General features: G+C 40.3%; 1 protein-coding gene across 2 annotated transcripts; it reads right to left on the bottom strand.

The window, feature by feature from the left end:
- Positions 1–217: 217 nt before the first annotated feature.
- Positions 218–19,262, bottom strand: LOC311036432 (hepatic sodium/bile acid cotransporter-like). Of its 2 annotated transcripts, XM_084045124.1 has the most exons (8): positions 19,172–19,262; positions 18,171–18,279; positions 16,662–16,738; positions 9,403–9,915; positions 4,634–4,838; positions 2,826–3,004; positions 1,785–1,990; positions 218–982 (listed from the first exon to the last, which is right to left on the bottom strand). In XM_084045124.1, the coding sequence occupies exons 4-8, from the start codon at positions 9,852–9,854 to the stop codon at positions 930–932; spliced, it is 1,095 nt and encodes a 364-aa protein (XP_083901250.1). In that variant the 5' UTR covers positions 9,855–9,915; positions 16,662–16,738; positions 18,171–18,279; positions 19,172–19,262; the 3' UTR covers positions 218–929. The 2 variants fall into 2 exon arrangements, with proteins under 2 accessions (XP_083901250.1, XP_083901251.1); XM_084045125.1 differs by lacking the exon at positions 19,172–19,262 and having other exon boundaries at positions 18,171–18,292.
- Between the last annotated feature and the right edge of the window lie 1,936 nt (positions 19,263–21,198).

Below are 21,198 nucleotides of genomic sequence, written 5' to 3' on the forward strand. Positions count from 1 at the left end.
TTTGTGTTAAAGGTGCTGTTTTATGTATAAGTGATATTTTTGGGTTAAAACAAAACATTTCTTTGTTTTGTTTTAAAGCACTAAGCTATATGATAGCAAGAGGCCCCTATTATTGGACAAACAGTCTATAGCAATGATTACTATCAGAATATAGTGCTATTTAACACTTAAATATCACTTACCTTACCTTTAAATAGCTGTATAATACCATCATAATCATTGCTATAGTGTAGTGTTTGTTCAATAACTCCTCCAGCTTTGCACATTTTCAGGTTGCGATACCAACTTCATCCAATCAGGAACGAGAAGGATAAACAAGAGAAATTGGAAGTGAAGAAAAAACAAAATGATCAATGATTTCTATCAGAATATAGAGCTTTAACTTTATAACAACAAAAAAGTTTTGTTTTAACAAAAAAATATCATGAACAGCACCTTCAATGAATCATTCACGTTCAGACGTAGCAATATGATCATTTTCTCCATAATGAATATAGGATAGTGGCTCGATATAAATAATGTATTTAGAAAGCCACAGAGAGACTGCTAGAGTAGCTCCCGGTTTGCTTCGACAAATGCAGCCCTTGGAAGCTTTCACAAGCTGCACAGTGACTCAGGGATAGACACAAGAATATAAACACAGAATCAGAAAATGGCTCTTATTTGGTTCAATCTCACTATCTCAGTGTGAGATTCTGTTCTCCCTTTTGCATATAATTTAAATGCTCGGCCGTACGACCGCGCTGCGGACTGAAAATAGCAGATCTATAAGCTCACAAAACGTTGCACTCTGGCTATTTTAGGCCCGCAACATTGTTGTATGACAAAGTACAGTATAAAAACGAAGCTTTTGTCCTCCTCTCCACTGGTGCTGCTGGTCTTTCACTGGTGACATCTTGGTTCGGTTTGACTCTCTTCCAGTGGTGACTCTATGGTACCTTCCCTTCCTCTTCTTTACCGTCAACAGCACAGTATATCTTTTCTGTGTGAAAGAAAATGAAAACATACACTATAAGCAAGCAGGGTACACTATCATATCATTGTGCAAACAAGGGGTGGGGGGTCCCCAGTAAAAGTAGTTAACATAGCATCACAATCATCCTTTTATATGTTGGCTATTCAAAAATAGCAGCTCTACAAGCTTGTACATCTGCCCAAATACAATATCAATTTGGGGGTCATTGACATGAAAAAGTTTGAGAGCCACTGGTCTAGTTCGTTCCGGCCAGTGTTGATTTTGACAGCAAATTTTTATTTAGTTTTAGTCATAGTCTTTTGAATAAAATTCCATTTAGTTTTAGTCATATTTTAGTCATCTGAAATGTTTTAGTTTTTGTCTAGTTTTAGTTGACTAAATATCATGAGATTTTAGTCGACTAAATCTACAGTTGATTTAGTCGACTAAAATGTATTTTGGCCTTGATGGCGTCGTAATGGCTTATTTTACACTTGGTTGCATGCTGAAAATAGCCGCGAGGCGTTGTGAAGTCGTAGATCTGCTATTTTCAGAGCGCAACAACCGAGCACCCAAACATAAAATGACTAATGTCTTAGTTCTACTGGATGTCTTCTCCAATAGTCACTCCCTAACATTTTAGTCTAGTTTTTATTTGTTGACGAAATTATCAATATATTTAGTCTTAGTTTTAATCATCACAGCTTAGTTTTTATTTTGTTTTCGTCAGTGAAAAAAGGTTAGTCGACGAACATTTTTCGTCATAGTTTTAGTCGACGAAATCAACACTGGTTCCGGGCGTAACTCGGTCAGCCGCGAGCTTTTTTACCCTCGGAATCGGTCGGCGGCCTGAACGTCTGATAACATCTGAACAGCAGGATGAAGAGCAGCGCCTCGCCTCCCTGGAAGATGATGTAAATGAGGGGGAACAGATACAGGGGTCCGATGACCTGCGGGGGGAAGGCCACCTTCAAGATGGTGCCGCACAGCTGGATGTTCTGACAGCCCGTCTCCATGGAGATGGTCCTTCTACACCTGAAACACAAAGTGTCGTATAGTTTGTCAACATGGTTTGACCACCTCTTATCTCCACATTCTAACTTTTCGTGTTTTCTTTTGTAAATCAATGCTCACACATTCTACAGCGTCACACAAAAGTATCAAAAGCAGCAGATCTGCAAGCTCGAAACGCGTCGCTCCGCGCCGCGTTTCGAGCTTGCAGATCTGCAACTTTTGATACTTTTGAATTTGAATCCTGAAATAATACTAATAATACATCACACTTATATAGAGCTTTTCATAGTACCCAAAGTCGCTTTACAAAACAAATAAACATATGAAAAGTAACAGTTTTGGACATATGAGATATGCGGTTTCCCCCCGAACAGAGACAATATACTATAGAAGTAAGTACTCAAGAATTCAAAGGTACAAATGACAAAGTACATTTTATCTATTAATATCAATGCATTGCCGTGTTGTAATTTAGAAAATGTTCAAGAATAATGTAAAAAATATTCCAGAAGTTTTCGGAAATGTTCAAAGTGAAAAATAGCAAATCTACAAGCAAGAGGTTGTAATGTAGATCGGCTATTTTCCACTATATTTGAAATAGGGCTTAAGTGATTCATTCATAATTTATTTTTGTAAGTTTGGGCCCCAAGAGTCCCTTCCTAGAAAAGTAGTGGAGCAGAAAAAAAAATTGAAATTGTGAAAGTCAGAAAATGTCCTCCAAAAATGTACTTAAGTACAGTACTCAAGTAAATGTGCTTATTACTAACGGCACCAACTGGCTATGACATGACCGAGTACATTCCACTGGTCCAGAATGTTGTGTGTAGGTGTGTGTGACCGGCTGAATGCTGCTTACCGATGGTTGAGTTTGAACAGGGTGGACATGACATATCCAAGCATATAACCAATCAGCGGCATTAATGCGCCCACCGCCATGAGCTGGGGTGAGAGCACCACCCACACAGCCCCCCCGACGGTGATGCCAGACATGACGCCGATTGCCACGGCGGAGATGAGCAAGATGCTGAGGCCCACCTGTCGAGAAGAGCACTTTTGAGTATAGACGCACATCACATGGGTCAAAGTATCTGTGGTCTTCAACAAGGGGGTCCGGGACCCCTAGGGGGTCCTCAGAGTTACTACAGGGGGTCGGCCAAATCTTTGTGTGATATGATTTTTCTTTTTTACCTTAACCACTTGAACCTTAGCATCCCTTTTCCTGAGGAGAACTTTAGCCAAAAAATAGCAGCCGATCTACAGCCGATCTTGTAGATCGGCTATTTTTGGTAAAGGGGTATAGGTGTAGAGGGGAAAAAGAGCAGACCAAGTAAACGAAAAAAAGTATAATCTGAAACACAATTTCATACAATATAGAGGGGGGTCCCTGCTTCATCTCTCTCTCAGCTAAGGGGGTCCTTGGCCATGAAAACGTTGAAGACCCCTGGTCTAAACAGCATTGGTTAAGTTGGAACACCATAACCTCGGGGCAACAAACAGTTAAATTAATCCTAGTGTCTATTCTGGGGAGAAAACAAAAAAAAAGTTGCAGATCTCCGAGCTCTGACGAGCTGACGTGTTGTGAGATCAGATGCAGATCGGCTGTTTCTGATGAACAGATTTGATGTAGAAGGGGTAGTTGATTGATTGATTAAATACTTTATTAGTCAGACATGTAAACAGCACGAGGTACAGTCAGACATTTAGGCTAAAAGGATAACACAAAAAAAGTCCTGGGGACTTGTTTCTATTGTGGTCCTATGTATTCAATTAATCAACATAGCATAAAAATAACACAAAAATACATATCATCAACACATATAAAACACGATATGTACAAAGGGGAGAAAAAAATCATTAGTTTAGAATGGCCTTTAGCTAGAAGTTATAGTCAGCTAGTTCTCTGCTTTCAATCTTATTTTTGGTCTTATTATTTTTGTATGGTTCCTTTGTTTTTTAAATTTTCCATCATTGAATTGCCTATATTTCCTGTGTATGTATTGTATTTGTATTGTTAAGCACTTTGTAAACCTGTTTTTGAAAAGTGCTATATAAATAAAGTTTATATTAAAGTTTATATAAAGGGGAAGAATGTTAGCAGTGAATGTCACCTCCTTTCTATGGGACAAATGACTTTACCTCCCCTTGTGGTCTCCTGATTTTTTTCAGGCCTGTTTTGAAAGAAGCCAGTGATCCACATTTTTTAAGGGATGGTGTCAGGGAATGAGAATTTTCCCATGTTTTGTTCTATAGATGGGTGGTACCAGATCGTTGTCGCTCCCTCTAGTGTTGTGGCTGTGGGTGTCGCTCACTTTGGAGAAGTATTTAGTCACGGTATGAGGGCATTGAGGGCAATGCTCCTTTGACTTAGCCTGGTAAACCCCCCACCTTGGGAATCCAGGGGGAGAGGTTACCAGGCTACCTTTGACTATCTTAAAAAACAACCCCATTTTTAATTACATAACCCTGTCTTCTACCCTGAGCCATCCAGACTAGCAAAGTGTTTTGGAATTAGGTGGGTCGTGGGCTTTTAGGCCGAGAAGTAGTCGAATCGGTTTGTTTTGGGAGGTCTGAAGCTTAGTTTTAAAATAAGGGGGCCGAGTATAGACACCTGGGGGACTCTGGTATAGGGTTTTAAGCGGGCTAAGATCGAGATAGTAGACTCACTTTGATAATAATGGCTGAATATTTGGGCTTGTGGTGGTTGATGGCGATGCCGACAGCACACGGCACCAGGGTCATGATGAGAGCGATGGTGATGCCTTTGTAGGGCACGGCGTGCTCCAGCTGACCGAAGCTCTGGCAGTAGACAAACAGCAGCAGAGGCATCAGGCCCAGGGCCAGCACTGTGGAGCATGTTGTCATCACGATGCTATATATGAGAGGGAGAGACAGACAGTGGCGGAGCAGGGCTCACATTTTTAACTTAAGCCATTAAGACCTGAGGTGATTCTTAAAAATGTTTTCTAAATCCTAACAGTTTTTTGAAAAAAAATCTAAAAAAAAAAGTAGCAGATATAGCAGATATAGCAAAATAGCAGATCTACAAGCTCATAGCGTGGCACTCGGTGCCGCGCTATGAGCTTGTATATCTGCTATTTTTTAAAAGCCAAAGAAATCTAAAGTGACACGTTCCAGGTCTTAAAAGTACCAATACCACAATATAGAAATACTCTGTCACACGTAAAAAAAAAAGTTTTGTATTCACAAGTAAAACTGCAAATGTATTGGCAGCAAATTGTATTTAAAGTAGGGATGCACCGAATGGGAAATTCTTGGCCGAAACCGAATGCCGAAAATAGAAAACAGATGGCCGAAAACCGAATACCGAAAGGCCGAAAATGATTAATAAAAAAAAATGAATATATACATTTTTTTTTAAAACATTTTTTGGACCATTGCTGTCATGGCTGTGCTTCTGAGCTACATGATTATGTCAAAACTTGTCATCACTATAATGGGTCCATATTGAGATCCGTTATTTAAAATATATATTTAGTAATTGTGTAGAATTATGTATTTACTATTGTGTAGTAATAAAATACAATATGTCTCAAAACATTAGCATGCCATACAGTTGAATTATTGCAAATTAAATACATATTAATTCAAGAAATTAAAACAAATTTTGAATAGCCTAACACATTGGTTCTCAAAGTGGGGTCCGGGGATCCCCAGGGGTACTTAGGGGGGTTCCAGGGGGTCCCCAGCAAAATGTGTTAATATAGCGTCACAATAATTTTAACCTTTTATACTTTGGCTATTCAAAAATAGCAGATATACAAGCTCATAGCGTGTTGTAGATCTGCTATTTTTGAAAAATCGTGAACATTTGTGCAAACCTTGGTAGGCTATATATATATATATTTTTTTTTTTAAACTCAAATATTTGCCTCTGGGGGTCCCTGGAACAAAATATTTGAGATATTTGCCTCTGGGGGTCCCTGGAACAAAATATTTGAGATGAGGGTCCGCGGCCAAATTCATATCATTTTGGGGGTCCTTCCTTGACATGAAAAAGTTTGAGAACCACTGGCCTAACAAAAGGCAATATAATGTCTGCAGTTGCATTATTGCACACAGCCAAAATACTTTAAGTTTAATTTCAGAAAAGTCTCTCACACACACACACACACACACACACACACACACAATCAAAGAGGGAAGCGTCTCTACAGGCTACAGCTGGTGTTAATTATTTTTGCGCTGGGCAGGCACTTAACTAGCGCTGGCTTTCCTACTGTCGTTACACCTTCTGACATGTGTGGATTCTAGTTTGGTTAACAACAGCAAAGCTTGGTTACAAAGTTAGTATGTATCATTCCTTTCTTCCTACTTGAGTCTTGAGTTGAGACGGTGCGATCGAACGTGTGTGTGAGGGAGGGGGGAGGAATGTCAGGCTCTAGCTGCGCTCTGAGAGAAGCAGCAGCAGCTCTATACTCCTCCATACGGCGGTGTGTTACCGAGAGAGACGTTCTCCCTACAACAGTGTTTTACCGATCGGATTGTGTTGTTTCGGTGATATTTTTTCGGCCACAAAACCCTTTCGGCCGAAAGCCGAAAATGCAATTTTTAACCATTTTCGGCCGATATGTTTCGGTGGCCGAATATTCGGTGCACGTGCATCCCTAATTTAAAGTATCAAAAGTACTCATTATGCAGAAAGTCCCATTTCAGGTTTCAAAATGTACACACATCTTTTGAAAATAGCAGATCTACAAGCTCACAACGCGTCGCAGACAGACGTGTGAGCATACTTGTGAGCATCTGTGTCTATATCTGTGAGCAGTGCTAAAGAATTCCCCAACAAGTATTTGCCTAAATCTGAACTATTCCCCAGAAACCTCTTATCTACAAAATTCTAACTTTTTGTGTGTTATTTGTAAATGAACGCCCTACTTGATCATACTCCAGCGTCGAATTCGAATCCTGAAAAGTAACAGTTTTGGACATAATATTATGAGGTTTCTACTCAAATATCCATCCTTTCATGGTTCACTCAGTACAAACTGGGCTCAAAATACACAGGATGTTTTGGCGAGATGCTCTTCAAGACTTCCTTGAGGGGAAATCGACGTGTTCCTATCTTACAACAATAGAAACTTTGAGTCCTGGCTTCAGAAGGGCATCTATCGCATGCTTGGAGCATTGTTATGTGGAGGGATTTTTTTCTTAATTTATTTTATTTCTAGCAAATCAGCAGCAGACCCCTGCTCTAACCCCTGGTCATTTTGCTAGGATTGGATGGCTTAGGGTTGAGGACAGAGTACAGCAACTTGCTATGGGCCTGGTCTTCAAGATACACCACAACATTGGGATCCCCCTGTATTTGTCAAAATACTTCCAAAATGTTAATGAAGTCCATGATCATAACACCAGAGGCAGCTCCACGAATCATGTTCAACCCAGATTTGGCTCAACAAAGGGAATGAACTCGTTCTCATGCTATTCATCAAAAATGTGGAATGCCATACCAAAAGGAGTAAAGGAGTGTAAAACCCCACTCACTTTCAAAACTGCCCTAAAGATACACCTTCAGGAGGCTGCAATTCGAAAATGGCCCCTGTCCAAGTCTTAACCTACCCCAAGTCCTAACCTACCCCCCTACCCCCCCCCCCCTTTTCTTTTTCTTCTCTTGTACATCTTGTACATATTTATTCACTTTTCATACCAGTAACCTGTAAGCTGATTGTATGACATTCTGTATAGTAGTGTGTATATCTGTCTGTCTCTTATATGTCATCATGATTTGTGTCATCATGATTTGTGTGCATGGGGATCTCATCTTAAACAAGCTCAGTGCTTAATGAGTCTTCCAGTTTAGTAGACCTTGTATTGTGAATTTGTACTTCCATGTCTTACTAAATAAAGTAAATCAATCAATCAATCAGACAGACATATCCGCTACCTAACAGACTTTTACTTTTTTTTTTTTTATACCTACAACTATGAAATGTCATTACAATTCATCTTAAATGACACGTCAGTGGATCAATTAATGTTCATTAATACCTGAAGCCGATTCTACATGTCTCCTAAATCCCAACAGTATTCTGAAAAACGTATGTTTCTATATCAGTAGTGCTCAATCTTTTTCATGTCAAGGACCCCCAAAACTATATGTATTTGGCCGCGGACCCCCCCGCATCTCAAAATATTTTGTTCCAGGGGGTCCCAGAAGCAAAGATTTGAGTTAAAAATGTTCGCTTTAAAAATATATATATATTCAAAGATTTGCACAAATTTTCAAGATTTTTCAAAAATAGCAGATCTACAAGCTCATAGCGCGGCCCTCGGTGCCGCGCTATGAGCTTGTATATCTGCTATTTTTGAAAATAGCCAAAGTGTAAAATAATGCTTTTTTTTAGCTCAAATCTAAAAATGACACAGATGCGTTCCAGGTCTTATAAGGGTTAAAGTTTGCCGATCTACAAGCTCACAACGCTTCACGGACTTCGCATCCGTAACGCGTTGTGAGCTTGTAGATAGATTGTACCGTACATATATCAGTCTCAAATTCACTAGTGATTCTGTGTACATATATCTATTCATAAATCAATTGCTGCTAGATTAGAGTTGGACATTTACACTTATATGTATTGATACGGCCGTCTCTGCTACGACACCTGAATTTCCTCACAGGAATCGACAATGGTTTAATCTTATCTTACAATGGTTGCACAATGATTATAGTCTGAACCATGGGGCACCATACAGTACCATTGATTCTCAACCCTTTTCATTTCAAGGACCCCCCAGTTTGATATGCATTAGGCCACAGACCCCCATTTGATATAATGTTTTGTCTCTGGGACCCCCATTCTACACTGTAAAATCCTCAGTGTTCATTTAACGCTTACAGACCCATATGGACCCCTGGTGGTCCCCAGACCCAACGTTTGAGAACCAGTGCACTATACGACAGTGTCAACAGGGTTAGAGTTGTAAAGAAATCTGAGGGACATAAATGTTGTGGAGTAAAAACGTTGCCTCTGAGATGTAGTATCAATACATCGAAATGCTCAATTAAAGTTGATGTGCCTTGAAATTGGAACTTAAAGCGGCACTGTGTAACTTTCTTTTATGAATAAAATGTCATTTTGTCCAATCTGTATGGTAGAGTATGTTAATACAATATAACTTACACAATTGGGGGTGGTTGTATTTAGTTTCCCTGCTCTTCTATTGAGACATTTATATCCTGTGTCTATACTGTAGGCGAGACATGACCTTTGACACGATCCTGTTTCTGGCTTGAAAGAAATTTTGACCTGAAGGTCAAGATTCAATTCATCAGTAGTTTCCTTGCCTACCTGTATGTAGAATGCACTTATTGTAAGTCGCTTTGGATAAAATGACTGTAATGTAATGTAATGTAATTTAAGTACAGCACTTCAGAGTAAATGTACCTAAATCGCATTTTACACCAAACTGACCTCAGGTTCATGTCCCCCCTCAGGGCCAGGGCGAAGATGTTGGACAGGTTCCCCCCCGGACAGCAGCCACAGATCAGCACCGTCACCGCCTCCATGGGCCTCAGCTGGAAGACCTTCGCCAGGCAGAACGCCGTCAGCGGCATGATGCCGAACTGGGCCACCACCGCGATGGCCACCCCTTTGGGCCGGACGATGTGGGCCCTGATCTTGGATATCTCCATGGTGCAGCCCAGGGACACCATGGTGATGAAGAGGATGATGATGGTGAAGCTGTTGATGGCCATGTCCATGGCGGGGGAGAAGTGGATCTGGAAAGCTTTGTCGACGTCGCCGCGGCTCCCGTTCGTCATCGCACTGACGTTGTTCCTGTTGTTGTCGCCAATGTTGCTGAAGCCGTCGTAGCTGAAGCCATCATAGCGGACTGTGGAGACGAGGCCCTCGGTCAGGTTCATGGTGCTGCTGCTGCTGGCTGGCTGCTGCAGTCTTGCTTTCTTACTGGGCTGTGCTTTCAAACTGCCAGGGTGAGCAAAGGAACTGTGTTAACGTTCATGTGCAGTTGCCAAATGTTGGCATGTCATGACAAGCATCTGTGCCATGACAAATGTCAAACTGAAACTAGCCATGAATCATGAATACTCATGAATCTTAAATGAAACTTTACTAAATTGAAACCAAAAATTAAAAGCACAAAACAACAACTTGTCATTTTAGATTTTAGCGTTGGCTATTCAAAAATAGCAGATATCCAAGCTCACAGCGCATCACTGCGCTGCGAGCTTGTACATCTGCAATATTTCATAGGATTTTCAAGTATAAAGACATACAACCCCACACATACCCCACCCTCCCCCGGTTCCCTCACAGAAAACATAAAAACCAACAATAATAAAACAATACTTATTGTGTGTGTGTGTGTGGGGGGGAGGGTGGTATGTTGGAATTGGAAATAAAATAGACATGAAAATAAAATGGTAAAATTAACCTTGGTAAGATTAAGGGGGTTTAATGTATCCAGACCAGACAATAGCACAATTGATTTGACAAATATAGGCTAACACACATCCAAGTACAGTACCTCTGTAAACATGATGAAACCACAGTAAACAGGAAAATAAAAATGAAAACAAAAAGAGACATACGTCATGATAGGAAAAACACTTATTCAGTTAAAATATAGTATCCCTTCCAGTAGTTGTAGAAAAAGATAGAGAAAGGGTGAATTCAATAAAAGGGGACCAGGCCTTTATACACTTTTGACTTGTATCTGTTGTACCTGAGCTTAAGATAGCACATCCTTGACCCAACTCGTGTACATTGGAGGTTTATCGGATTTCCAATTGCGGAGAATAAGCCTCAGGGGCTATAAGTCAAGAGAATGCTATGAAGTTGGCCTGAGGAGAGGTAATTGGTACATCATCGTTGGGAACTCCAAATATAGCAGTTATTGGGTTGGGCTCAATTGTTATATGATGACAGATGGATGAAAAGGTAGAATTCTAAGGTAGAATCAATATTAGGATACATTTTGGACAGTTTTTTCTCTCGAGAAATGCAAACGATGCAATATTTTAAATTGGATCACCAGACAGTATCTGAGACACAAGGATGTGGTAATGCGTCTCAGAGAGCGCTGAGCGCTCCCATATTTCCTCCTCCAGCTCAATACTCAGGTCGTGTTCCCAGGCTGATTTTGTTCTGTCCATGAGAGGCGGTCTAATCTCCTGTATAGGGCATAGCAAACTACCATTTTCTGGTTCCCACTCCAATAAAGCCAATGTATTCTTCCCATAGAGATTTCCAAAAATATTTATATCAATTATTTTAAGCCTAGAATCAATCAGAGTCCTGGTGAATCATCATAAAACATTTGATTCTGTGAGAAAATGGAAAAAAAACTAAGGGTATTTATTAAATATTGTATATCATATAATTAAATATTACATTTCTTTTCTCACAGAATAAAATGTTTATGGTCATGATTCACCAGGATCCTGGATGGCTTGATTCTAGGCTTAAAATAATTTATATAAATATTTTTGGAAATCTCTATGGGAAAAATGCATTGGCTTTTTTGGAGTGGAACCAGAAAATGGCCGCCACTGCTATGCTCTATAGCCTTATACATATATTAGATGCTTCCTTTGGTGTAAGGATCCCAGTCTAGTATGGTGTCTAGTAGACTCTTATCTGGCATATACATCTGCTATTTCTGAACATTTTAGAAATACGTAATTTAGAGTAATTTAGATTTTTTTTAACGCAAATCTTCTCTTCTCTGGGTCCCTGGCACAAAACATTTTCCGAAAATAGCCGATCTACAAGCTCACGATGCGACACGTTGTGAGCTTGTAGATCTGCCATTTTCAAATATTTTAGTACTTTTACTTTTGGTACATTAAGTACATTTTGATTCCAATACTTTTGCACTTTTACTCAAGTAACATTTTTAATTCTGGACTTTTACTTGTAACCGAGTATTTCTACATTGCAGTATTGGTACTTTTACTTAAGTAAAGCAATTGAGTACCTTTCCCACCACTGTTAACACACCTGGAGCCTCGATATGCTGCCGGTGTCATTTCTGTGTTAATTCACTCTCTGCCGCTCGCCTGACATGATGATTCAATGGGATTCGGGTTTCACATTCAAACCAAGAGGACCTGAGTGCGATTGGACACTGCATTGATATGAATGGTTGTTTTTGTCTGGGTTTTTCACGATATCGACCAAAAGAAAGCCCCTCGGGATCGACCGGTGGATCTTGAAACACATGGTTGCCCATCGCCCCTTGCTCTAGAACAACTAGGTGTTGATGATAGCACATGGCAGGTCAGGACAGTAAGGCCTGATGCATACTGTAGGCCCAGGGGGCGGGCCATGGACCTCATAGTGATTAACATCAATAGAAAATAGAATTTTAGTGGTTATGAATAACATGCTTTTAACCAATTAAGACCTGGAACGCATCTGTGTAATTTTTTGATTTGAGCTAAAAAGCATTATTTTACACTTTGGCCATTAAAAAATAGCAGATATACAAGTTCATAGCGCGGCACCGAGTGCCGCGCTATGAACTTGTAGATCTGCTATTTTAAAAAAAATCGTGAAAATGTGTGCAAATCTTTGCATATATATATTTTTAAAGCGAACATTTTTAACTCAAATCTTTGCTTCTGGGGGTCCCTGGAACAACACATTTTGAGATGGGGGTCCGCGGCCAAATACATATCATTTTGGGGGTCCTTGACATGAAAACGATTGAGCACCACTTACATAGAAACATGTTTTTCAGAAAACTGTTAGGCTTTCGAAGACATAAGTAAAGACTCGGCCTCAGGTCTTAACGGGTTAATGCACAGACAGGGTCTGATTATTGGCATTCAACAAGTAATCATGTGGGGTGCCACTGGTGTAGCGGTTAAGGGGCATACCACATAGGCCTTACAGGCTCTAATGCAGCCTGACAGCGGGCTGCAGGTTCGATTTCCCGAACCCGACAACCATTGCTGCATGTCCTGCTACTGTGTGTACTATCAATAAAAGGCAGAAAAGACACAAAAATATCTTAAACAAACAAACAAACAAAGTGATTATGAAATATTACCGCCAGACGATCTACATACACAGTGAATCACCACCACACTGAAGGTAACGTTTTGAAACACCCAGTGAATCACCGTGAACACTGAAAAGTAACATTTACACAACAGCCCATCTGGGCGACATGAAGAAGTTATTGAAGGTAGAGAGAGAGAGAGAGAGAGAGAGTAAAAAGGGCTCTCTGTTAAAGAGCCCTCTTTGTTTCTTTAGTTCTCGTCCTGTTCCCTTGGTAGCCACTGACACCACTGCCTCGGCGATGGCATTCAGGCAGTGACAAACACAGTCACACAGTCGCACAGACACAGTGGGGAAGCAAGCAACCCAATCACACATGAAACCATGAGGCCCGCCGATGGGGAGGGAAAACGTGCTTTCCTTAAAGCCTCATTTATACTTATAGCTGCAGTGGTGGAAAGAGTACTCACATGTTCTACTTAAGTAAAAGTATCAATGCCGCAATGTAGAAGTACCCTGTTACAGGTAAAAGTTACTTGAGTACAAAGTACAAAAAGTATTGGTATCAAAATGAAGTACCAAAAGTAAAAGTACAAAAATATTTGAAAATAGCTAGATCGGCTATTTTCAAATAGCTTAGGTATAAAATAGGGCTAAAGTGAATAATGTACTGTATGTTTTATAAATGTAATAATTTATATCTGGAAAGGAACTAGTAACTAAAGTTTTCAAATAATTGTAGTGGAGTAAAAGCACAATATTTGCCTCTGAGATGTAGTGGAGTGGAAATACTCCAGTACAGTACTTGAGTAAATGTACATAGTTACTTTACACCACTGCTTAGTTGCGTGCCGGTGTCGTGCTCTGTAAATAGCAGATCTACAAGCTCACCACGTGTGACACGTGGTGAGCTTGTAGATCTGCTATTTACTGCATGCAACACCAGCATGCAACTGGTGCAAGTTTAAATGAGGTTTTGCGTGTCTCTGAGAGACTGTCGTGTGTCTTCTCAATGACAAGACACTGCAGAGGATAGTTATGTTCTGCTTATCCTCAGTTTTAGACGGTTTATAAGCCTTAAATGAATCTTGCGTACACAATTGTGTTTACAAGTTCTAGAATTTTATGTCTGAGTCGGGTAAGAAAGCTGATTCATATCACCTTTAGGTCCAATACGATGAGACTTTCTCACTTGATGATGGTATCGTTTAACACACAAGGAACCTTTGACCAACTCTCCCTCTCTGGTTGTCAACATATATCAAACAGACATATATCACAGACATATATCAAATCCTGGCAACTTCCCGGCACGTCCCATGCCTTAAAGTAACTTAAATCAATGTATACATTCTAATCTTTTAAGCATCTTAAGTAGTACAGTACTTGAGTAAATGTACTCAAGTTACTTTCAACCATACTGGGTTCGATGCCTCTTAAACCACTTAAACCCCCAGCATCTGCATTGTGTGGGGAAGGCTTTCAGATCGACAAGCTCACACAAAACTGAAAAGACACTAGTCTAGAGCCCTGAGGGACTCCGGTCAACCATAATGTGGGGTTTAAGTGGTTAATAGTTGCTGGGTGCAGAGCAGTGGATAGAGGTTAAGTAAGGTCAGGAATACCGGACTGCAGAATATTAAAAAAAAGATGTTTGCCATCAATAACTGTTCATGTTGTCAATATCAAACATTCACTGCCTGAGTTTAAATCACGGGCATTTGAGCTTTAAAAGCAAAAACAGAACAAATGATACTCATGTCTAATAAAGTGATACAAGTGTTTCCTCCCTACCTTCATAGTTGTCCATGTCCTGCTTGCTTAAATCTCAGTCTGCCGAGCGGCTCTCCCTCCCCGATTGTATTATTCTCTCTCTAAACACACACGCACACGCACACACACACTCTCCCCATCCCTCCTCACATTCTTCTCTCTTGCCCCATTTCTCTCTGACCCCCCCACCGCCCCCCCCATGTCACATGGAATCATGATCACATGGTATACAGGACAACCATATGTGTACAACAGTTATCCTCTGATGCAGCATTACACCCACCACACACACACATTCTGTAATGAGCTAAATTTAACCCCAAAACACTGTAACGAGTGTTTCTCAAGGGTCACCCCCAAACTAACTAATATGGATTTTTGGCCGAGGACCCCCCATCTGAAAATGCTCGGTGCCAGGGACCCCCCCCCCCATACAAGAACCTTTTTTATATTAAAAATGTGTCAAGTTTTATCAACATTTCTTTTCTTTTTTTTTTAAATAGCCGATGTACAAGCTCACTAATAGCCGGTGTATATAGGGTTAAAGTGATTAACCCATTAAGACCTGAGGCGATTCTTAAAAATATTTTCTAAATCCTAACATTTTTCAAAAATAGCAGATGTATATCTGCTATTTTTGAATAGCCAAAGAAATCTAAAGTGACACAGATGCGTTCCAGGTCTTAACGGGTTAAAGAGATTTTTTTTGGGGACCCCCTGAAACTCCCCTCAAGGACTCCTGGGGGTCCCCGCCGGACCCTACTTTTTGAGAACCATTGCAATAAAGCATGCATTGCAACCTCCCATGATAGCGACACATTTAACTGTGGCAAGCAGTTAATTAAACAAATGCCTCAGGTGATAAACCCGCCCCATGTTTGCATACTGGGCCCTGATTGGTCCCTCACTAATCTCTCAAGAACAGATTCATAGCTGCGCTTGAATCTGCCGGGAGCCGTGTTGAGCATAGATATAGAAACCTAGATACCTCATTGGCCTCTGCAGTTCATTGTAGCGACTGGTATCTCAATACAAGGCTCTTCCGCAGGGCTGTTTGACTACTGACCAATCACATCGCGTTAACTACTGGCCAATCACAGCGCGTCTAACTGACTAGTTGCTGCACGGCTGCCTCTTAAGAAAAGACCCGCCCCACCTGCCTCTGATTGGCCTACCGAACGCCCCCTTCTGCGACGCACACGGAAGTTTCCAGTTTGCCCTGCTGAAGCGGAAGGAAGTGGAAGGCTAGCCCAAGCCTTATATGGGCTAGCCCTGCGGAACAAGGAAGCGCGCCCGAGATACGAACGCTTCAGAGTCAAAGGAGGCGTCTACCTTTATATGTCTATGGTGTTGAGAACCTATGCACATTGGCTACAAGTGGGCGTGCCTTCAGATCAGGAAGCAGGCCGCGCTTCACCCATTCAAATGTAGTGGGTGGGATTTACATGTGTGCGGCTCGCTTCCCACTGGAAACAAACCCACAACTCATTTAACAATAAGCGTCCTCGGAGCCGACAAAACCACAGAAAGTTAGTAACATTTCATCATAGAAACAAGTGGGCTTATAACCAAAACGATCCATGTTCTTTGGGAGAAATGGTGTTAGCGTTCCGTGGAGAAGTACTGTTAGTGGGAATGAAAACACAGGCACACCACCGGAAGTGGAGGGCTGAGGGGCATGTCCAAACCCCGGTCTCCAGTGAGCATGTGTCAAATGCAAAAGTGAAAAACAGCAGAGGGCGGTGTTTTTCCTTTTTATTTGACGATGGGTTCCCAGATTGGTCCCTCACTACTTCGGAGGGAGTGAAATCCAATCACAACTGAACGGGTGCCAGACCAAATCTGCCGAGGGAATACATTGTTTTTGCTATGGCAGATTGGTCTGGGTTTCCAGGCTAATGAAGCTGGCCCACATGAACACTACACCTTACCGCCTCTGTCCAAAGGTGACACGGCAGACCTCTCCAAGCCTCGAAGGCCCCGTCACCCCCAGGTTGGGTGCTTGATCCTGTTTGGACACGGATGTGACAGTTAGCCTATGGAGGATTGTTGGTGCATTGTTGGAAGCGGTATAACAGGTGTATTGGTTGAGGGGAGGCAAATATGCTTAAGGTGACTAAGGCCAGAACAAATATAAAAAACAATATGTTTCTGCAAAAGCAATACAAATATGGAATAACTGTGAAAATGATTGAAAAATATGTAGTTCTATTGGCAAATTTAAGAAAATGGATGAAATTTAAATGGTAATGAAATATATCAATATGATATGATAGGATAATTAAAAACGTTGCTATAGGAAATATAGTGATGTGGAATTGTTGATAAAGCAATTATTTAAAGTATAGAATATTATCAATGATTTATGCAATTAATTTTCTGTTTTAAATAGCTTAGAAATATTATATATATATATATTTAGATTTATATAGCATAGGAATATTTTCTTTTCCAATGATTGAGTATAAATAATTGATTTTCTGTTTTAATAGATTATTCAATGCAAGAAGGGTAGGCACTATAAGCTATTAGCTCCAGCCTACGCCTTTTCGGTCAAGCAGTTTTGTTCTGCTTTGTTTTTGTTTTTAATTGTTTTGTCTTTTATTGTATGAAACTAGAGGTTCGGGCCGCCATATGTGTGTATGGTTTTATTGACCGAAATAAACTTTAAAGGTAGGGTAAGTGATATTTTTTGGTTAAAACAAAAAGTATTTTGTTAAAAGGTTAAAGCACTATATTCTGATAGTAATCATTGCTATAGAGTGTTTGTTCAGTAACAGGAGTCTCCCCGTCTTTCCAGCTCTTTAATAAACAGAAAATACATTTTTCGGTAGGTGTCAAAATCTCAGCCAATCAGGAGAAAGCACCCATTTTTATGCTTCATTTTTATAGTGTTCCAGTTCCAATTTTGCCTGCTCTTTTCTTAGTGTCATCACTTCCAATTTAATTTGTTTAATCTATATCATGATTGAGTTCTCTATCCTGATTGGATAAAATCTGAAATGAAACTGAAACGAAAATGCATTTTCTGTTTTATAAAGATCTGGAGAGACAAGGAGACTCCTTTTACTGAACAAACACTCTATAGCAATGAGTACTATCAGAATATAGAGCTATTTAACACTTATTTTAACCAAAGAAAATCACTTACCCTACCTTTAACTAACTAACAGGTTACAACTATTATTTCGTTGCTCCATATTTGACCTTTTTGTGTTTCTTTTCATAAATTAACGCCCTACTTGATCACACTACAGCGTCACACAAAAGCATCAAAAGTAGCAGATCCTCAAGCTTTGATGCTTTTGAATTTGAATCCTGAAAAGTAACCGTTTTGGACATAATGAGGTTTCCAGCCGACTAGAGACGATTTATAAAACATTATGAGATGCTAATGTGACTTTTGTTAACTCTGAGTATAGTGTGCATATGTGCATTACCCCCACGTCACCGTCCTGGGAAGATTTGCTGGGTCATCCAAGTGCTGCATGCATGGTGGAAACGTCCGAAATGGAATCAACGAGGTCAGCTTTGTTCCCTTCAACGTTCCTATAGGAGCCCGTGGCTCACACACAGACAGTCCATTGACCAACAAACCTCCCAAGGTAACACACACAAACAAACACGCACACACAAACACATGCACATAGACGTGCACACTCAGAAGGACAGGGACTCGGGACACCCACACAGTGGACAGAGTACTCCACTACTCCACTACTTGAGTCAAAGCATAGATACTCCTTGTCAGAATTTACACAACTAAAAGTTGCTCAGTCACGTTTGTGCCTAAGTTAAAAGCACTGGAGTACTTGCTATAAAAAAAATAAATGAAGTATTCCAAATTGCATGCGTTTAAAAAAATGCAATTGATCAAGCATGCATCATAATGTGAGTTGGTTGAACGATTGACTTTAAAAATGATTGTGTGTGTTGGATGGACCGATCCTAAGGGTCTGAGGGTCTACTAAAGGTCAAACTGATTGCCTTTGGGTCATTCCGCCCAGCCAAATGGGAGGGGATGCGTTTGTCCTGTCTTTGTTTGTGGAGAAAACACAAAAACTAAACAAAGAGTGTCACTGACAGAAACTTTGTGCAACTCTGTACAACTCTTTGAATAAAGAAAGAAAAAAGAAAAAAGAACCAGATGTCAGAAGGATAAAGGCTCCGTCTTTCATTTTCACTTTGGCTTTCAGGGAATTGGAAAGTGGAGGGCGTCTCCTGTAAACACCTACCTAAATGCCACGCTGTGCCCCCTATGTGCCCCTCCTGCCCCCCACCCCCCTCCCCTAGCGTGGGAAAGCCCTGTTGGCATCAGAGGCCTTCTAAACAGAATGACATTGTTGCGGTGACACTGAAGAGGCCCTTTTATTCAACTTGGCTTCACTCACATGTGTAAACACACCATCAATGAATATTCAGTGGTGGAAGAAGTACTCACGTTTGTAACTTGAGTAAAACGTTGCAGTATACCGCCTGGACCGCAGGCGACGGCCTTTGCTGCATGTCACTCCTCAGCTCTCTCTCCCCATTTCCTGTCAGCCTACTGTCATGTCAATAAAGGCATGAAAGCCCAAACATAAAACTTTAAAAAAGAAAAGAAAAAAGTAGCAGTACCACAATGTACAAACGCCCTATTACAAGCAGTGCTGATTTTGTCGACTAAAACTATGACGAAAAATGTTCGTCGACTACCTTTATTCAGTGGCGAAAACGAAATAAAACCGAAATAAGGTACGATAACAAAAACTATAACTAAATATATTGACAATTTAAGACAAGTCATTTTATGCTTGACTGCGTGCAGGTGTCGAGCTTCGAAAATAGCCAATCTACAAACTCACAACGCGTCGCGTCGCAGCGCAATGCATTGCGAGTTTGTAGATCTGCTATTTTCGGCACGCAGCTAAGTGTAAATCAGGCATTACGCCATCATGGCCTGCCAAACATGCATTTTAGTCGACTAAATCAACTGTAGATTTAGTTGACTAAAACTAGACTAAAACTAAAAACATTTCAGATGACAAAAATATGTCTAAAACTAAATGGATTTTTATTCAAAAGACTATGACTAAAACTGAATATTTGCTGTCAAAATCAACACTGGTTACAAGTAAAAGGCATGTATTCACAATTTTACTTGAACTTGTAACGGTTTTATGTTGCTGAGGTCCACGTGATTTATAATATATTATTTTCTTATTTTATGGTTGAAACAAACATGCTGTCAAAGTTGTTTGTGTGTAGATGTATCCTTTTCCAAATCCCATAAATAAAAAAATAAAAAATTAACAAAGTGAAAATAGCCTTAATACAAGATAGTCGTGAGCTTGTAGATTGGCTATTTTCACTAGTTTGGGTCCCGGGGGAGACATCAAATTTCTCCTCTGTGTCTCGAGCTAAAATGTTTGGGAACCAATGCTGTAGTAGAACATCAAAAGAAGAACCTCACTCACAAGTTGAACGTTTTTCATTATATGCCGCAGCAGCAGTCACAGGACACAGACCAACGTGTTTCGGCCTGTAGGCCTTGGTCTCGTCAGCGTCTCACTGCTGCGACCCCCCCCCACCCGCCCCCCCTCCCAAAAACAAAAAACATATTTGAACTGGAGACCCCCCACCCTGACAAGCACATGGAATTGTAGGAGTTGAAGAATTTTCAAAGATAGCAGTTGTACAAGCTTGCAGTGCGGCACAAAGTGACACGCTACATGTTCATGTATATGTTGTATTCTTTTATAGCCAACATATACATGGATAAAGTGGTTTAAATGATTGTGACGCTATATTAAACTTTTGCTGGTTTGATTTCAGTTCAGTTTTAATAGTGCATAAGTAGTTTTAGTTTAAGGAAATGACTGCTTTTGCTGGAGTTTCTGATTTAGTTATAGTGTTAGTTTGGGTTTTTCAGGTGTTATGAGGAGCAACTTGATTTATAGAAGCTGAAAAAGGTGGAATGAAAGAATGCAAGACATCAGATTTGATTTACAAAACATGTTCTTATCCTATATTAAAATTGCCTAGTTTATTAAAAGTGCCATAGTGAGCAAAGCCACTAAATTGAGGGGTACAAACTAAAACCAAGTTGATTTTACATGCAGTCCTACTTAGATTTAGTTCATTTTGCATTATTTTTTAAATACTTCATGTAGTTTTCCTTTTTTTTTTTTTTTTTACTTTTAGTTTCAGTTACGGTAATTATAATACATTTGTAATATCGTCATGCTTTCACCCTTGTGGAATTTTGTGTCTGTCCAGGAAGCTCTCATTAGTTCATAGTACATTCGTGGGACATAATCCCCTCTGCTTGTGGTAATTATGGAGCTGGATTTTCAGCCTGTGTAGCCGACTGTATTAGACTCTCCTGGCAGTCAGCTGATTGAGCCAGGCTGCTTCACGAGACATGTATCCACAGGCAGTCTGCAAAATATGCATTCTTCTGAATGAGCTTCCACAATGGAAGAGGTT

The sequence above is a fragment of the Gymnoscopelus microlampas genome (genome assembly GCF_963454915.1).
Source record: "Gymnoscopelus microlampas genome assembly, chromosome: 20".
NCBI lineage: Eukaryota > Metazoa > Chordata > Actinopteri > Myctophiformes > Myctophidae > Gymnoscopelus > Gymnoscopelus microlampas.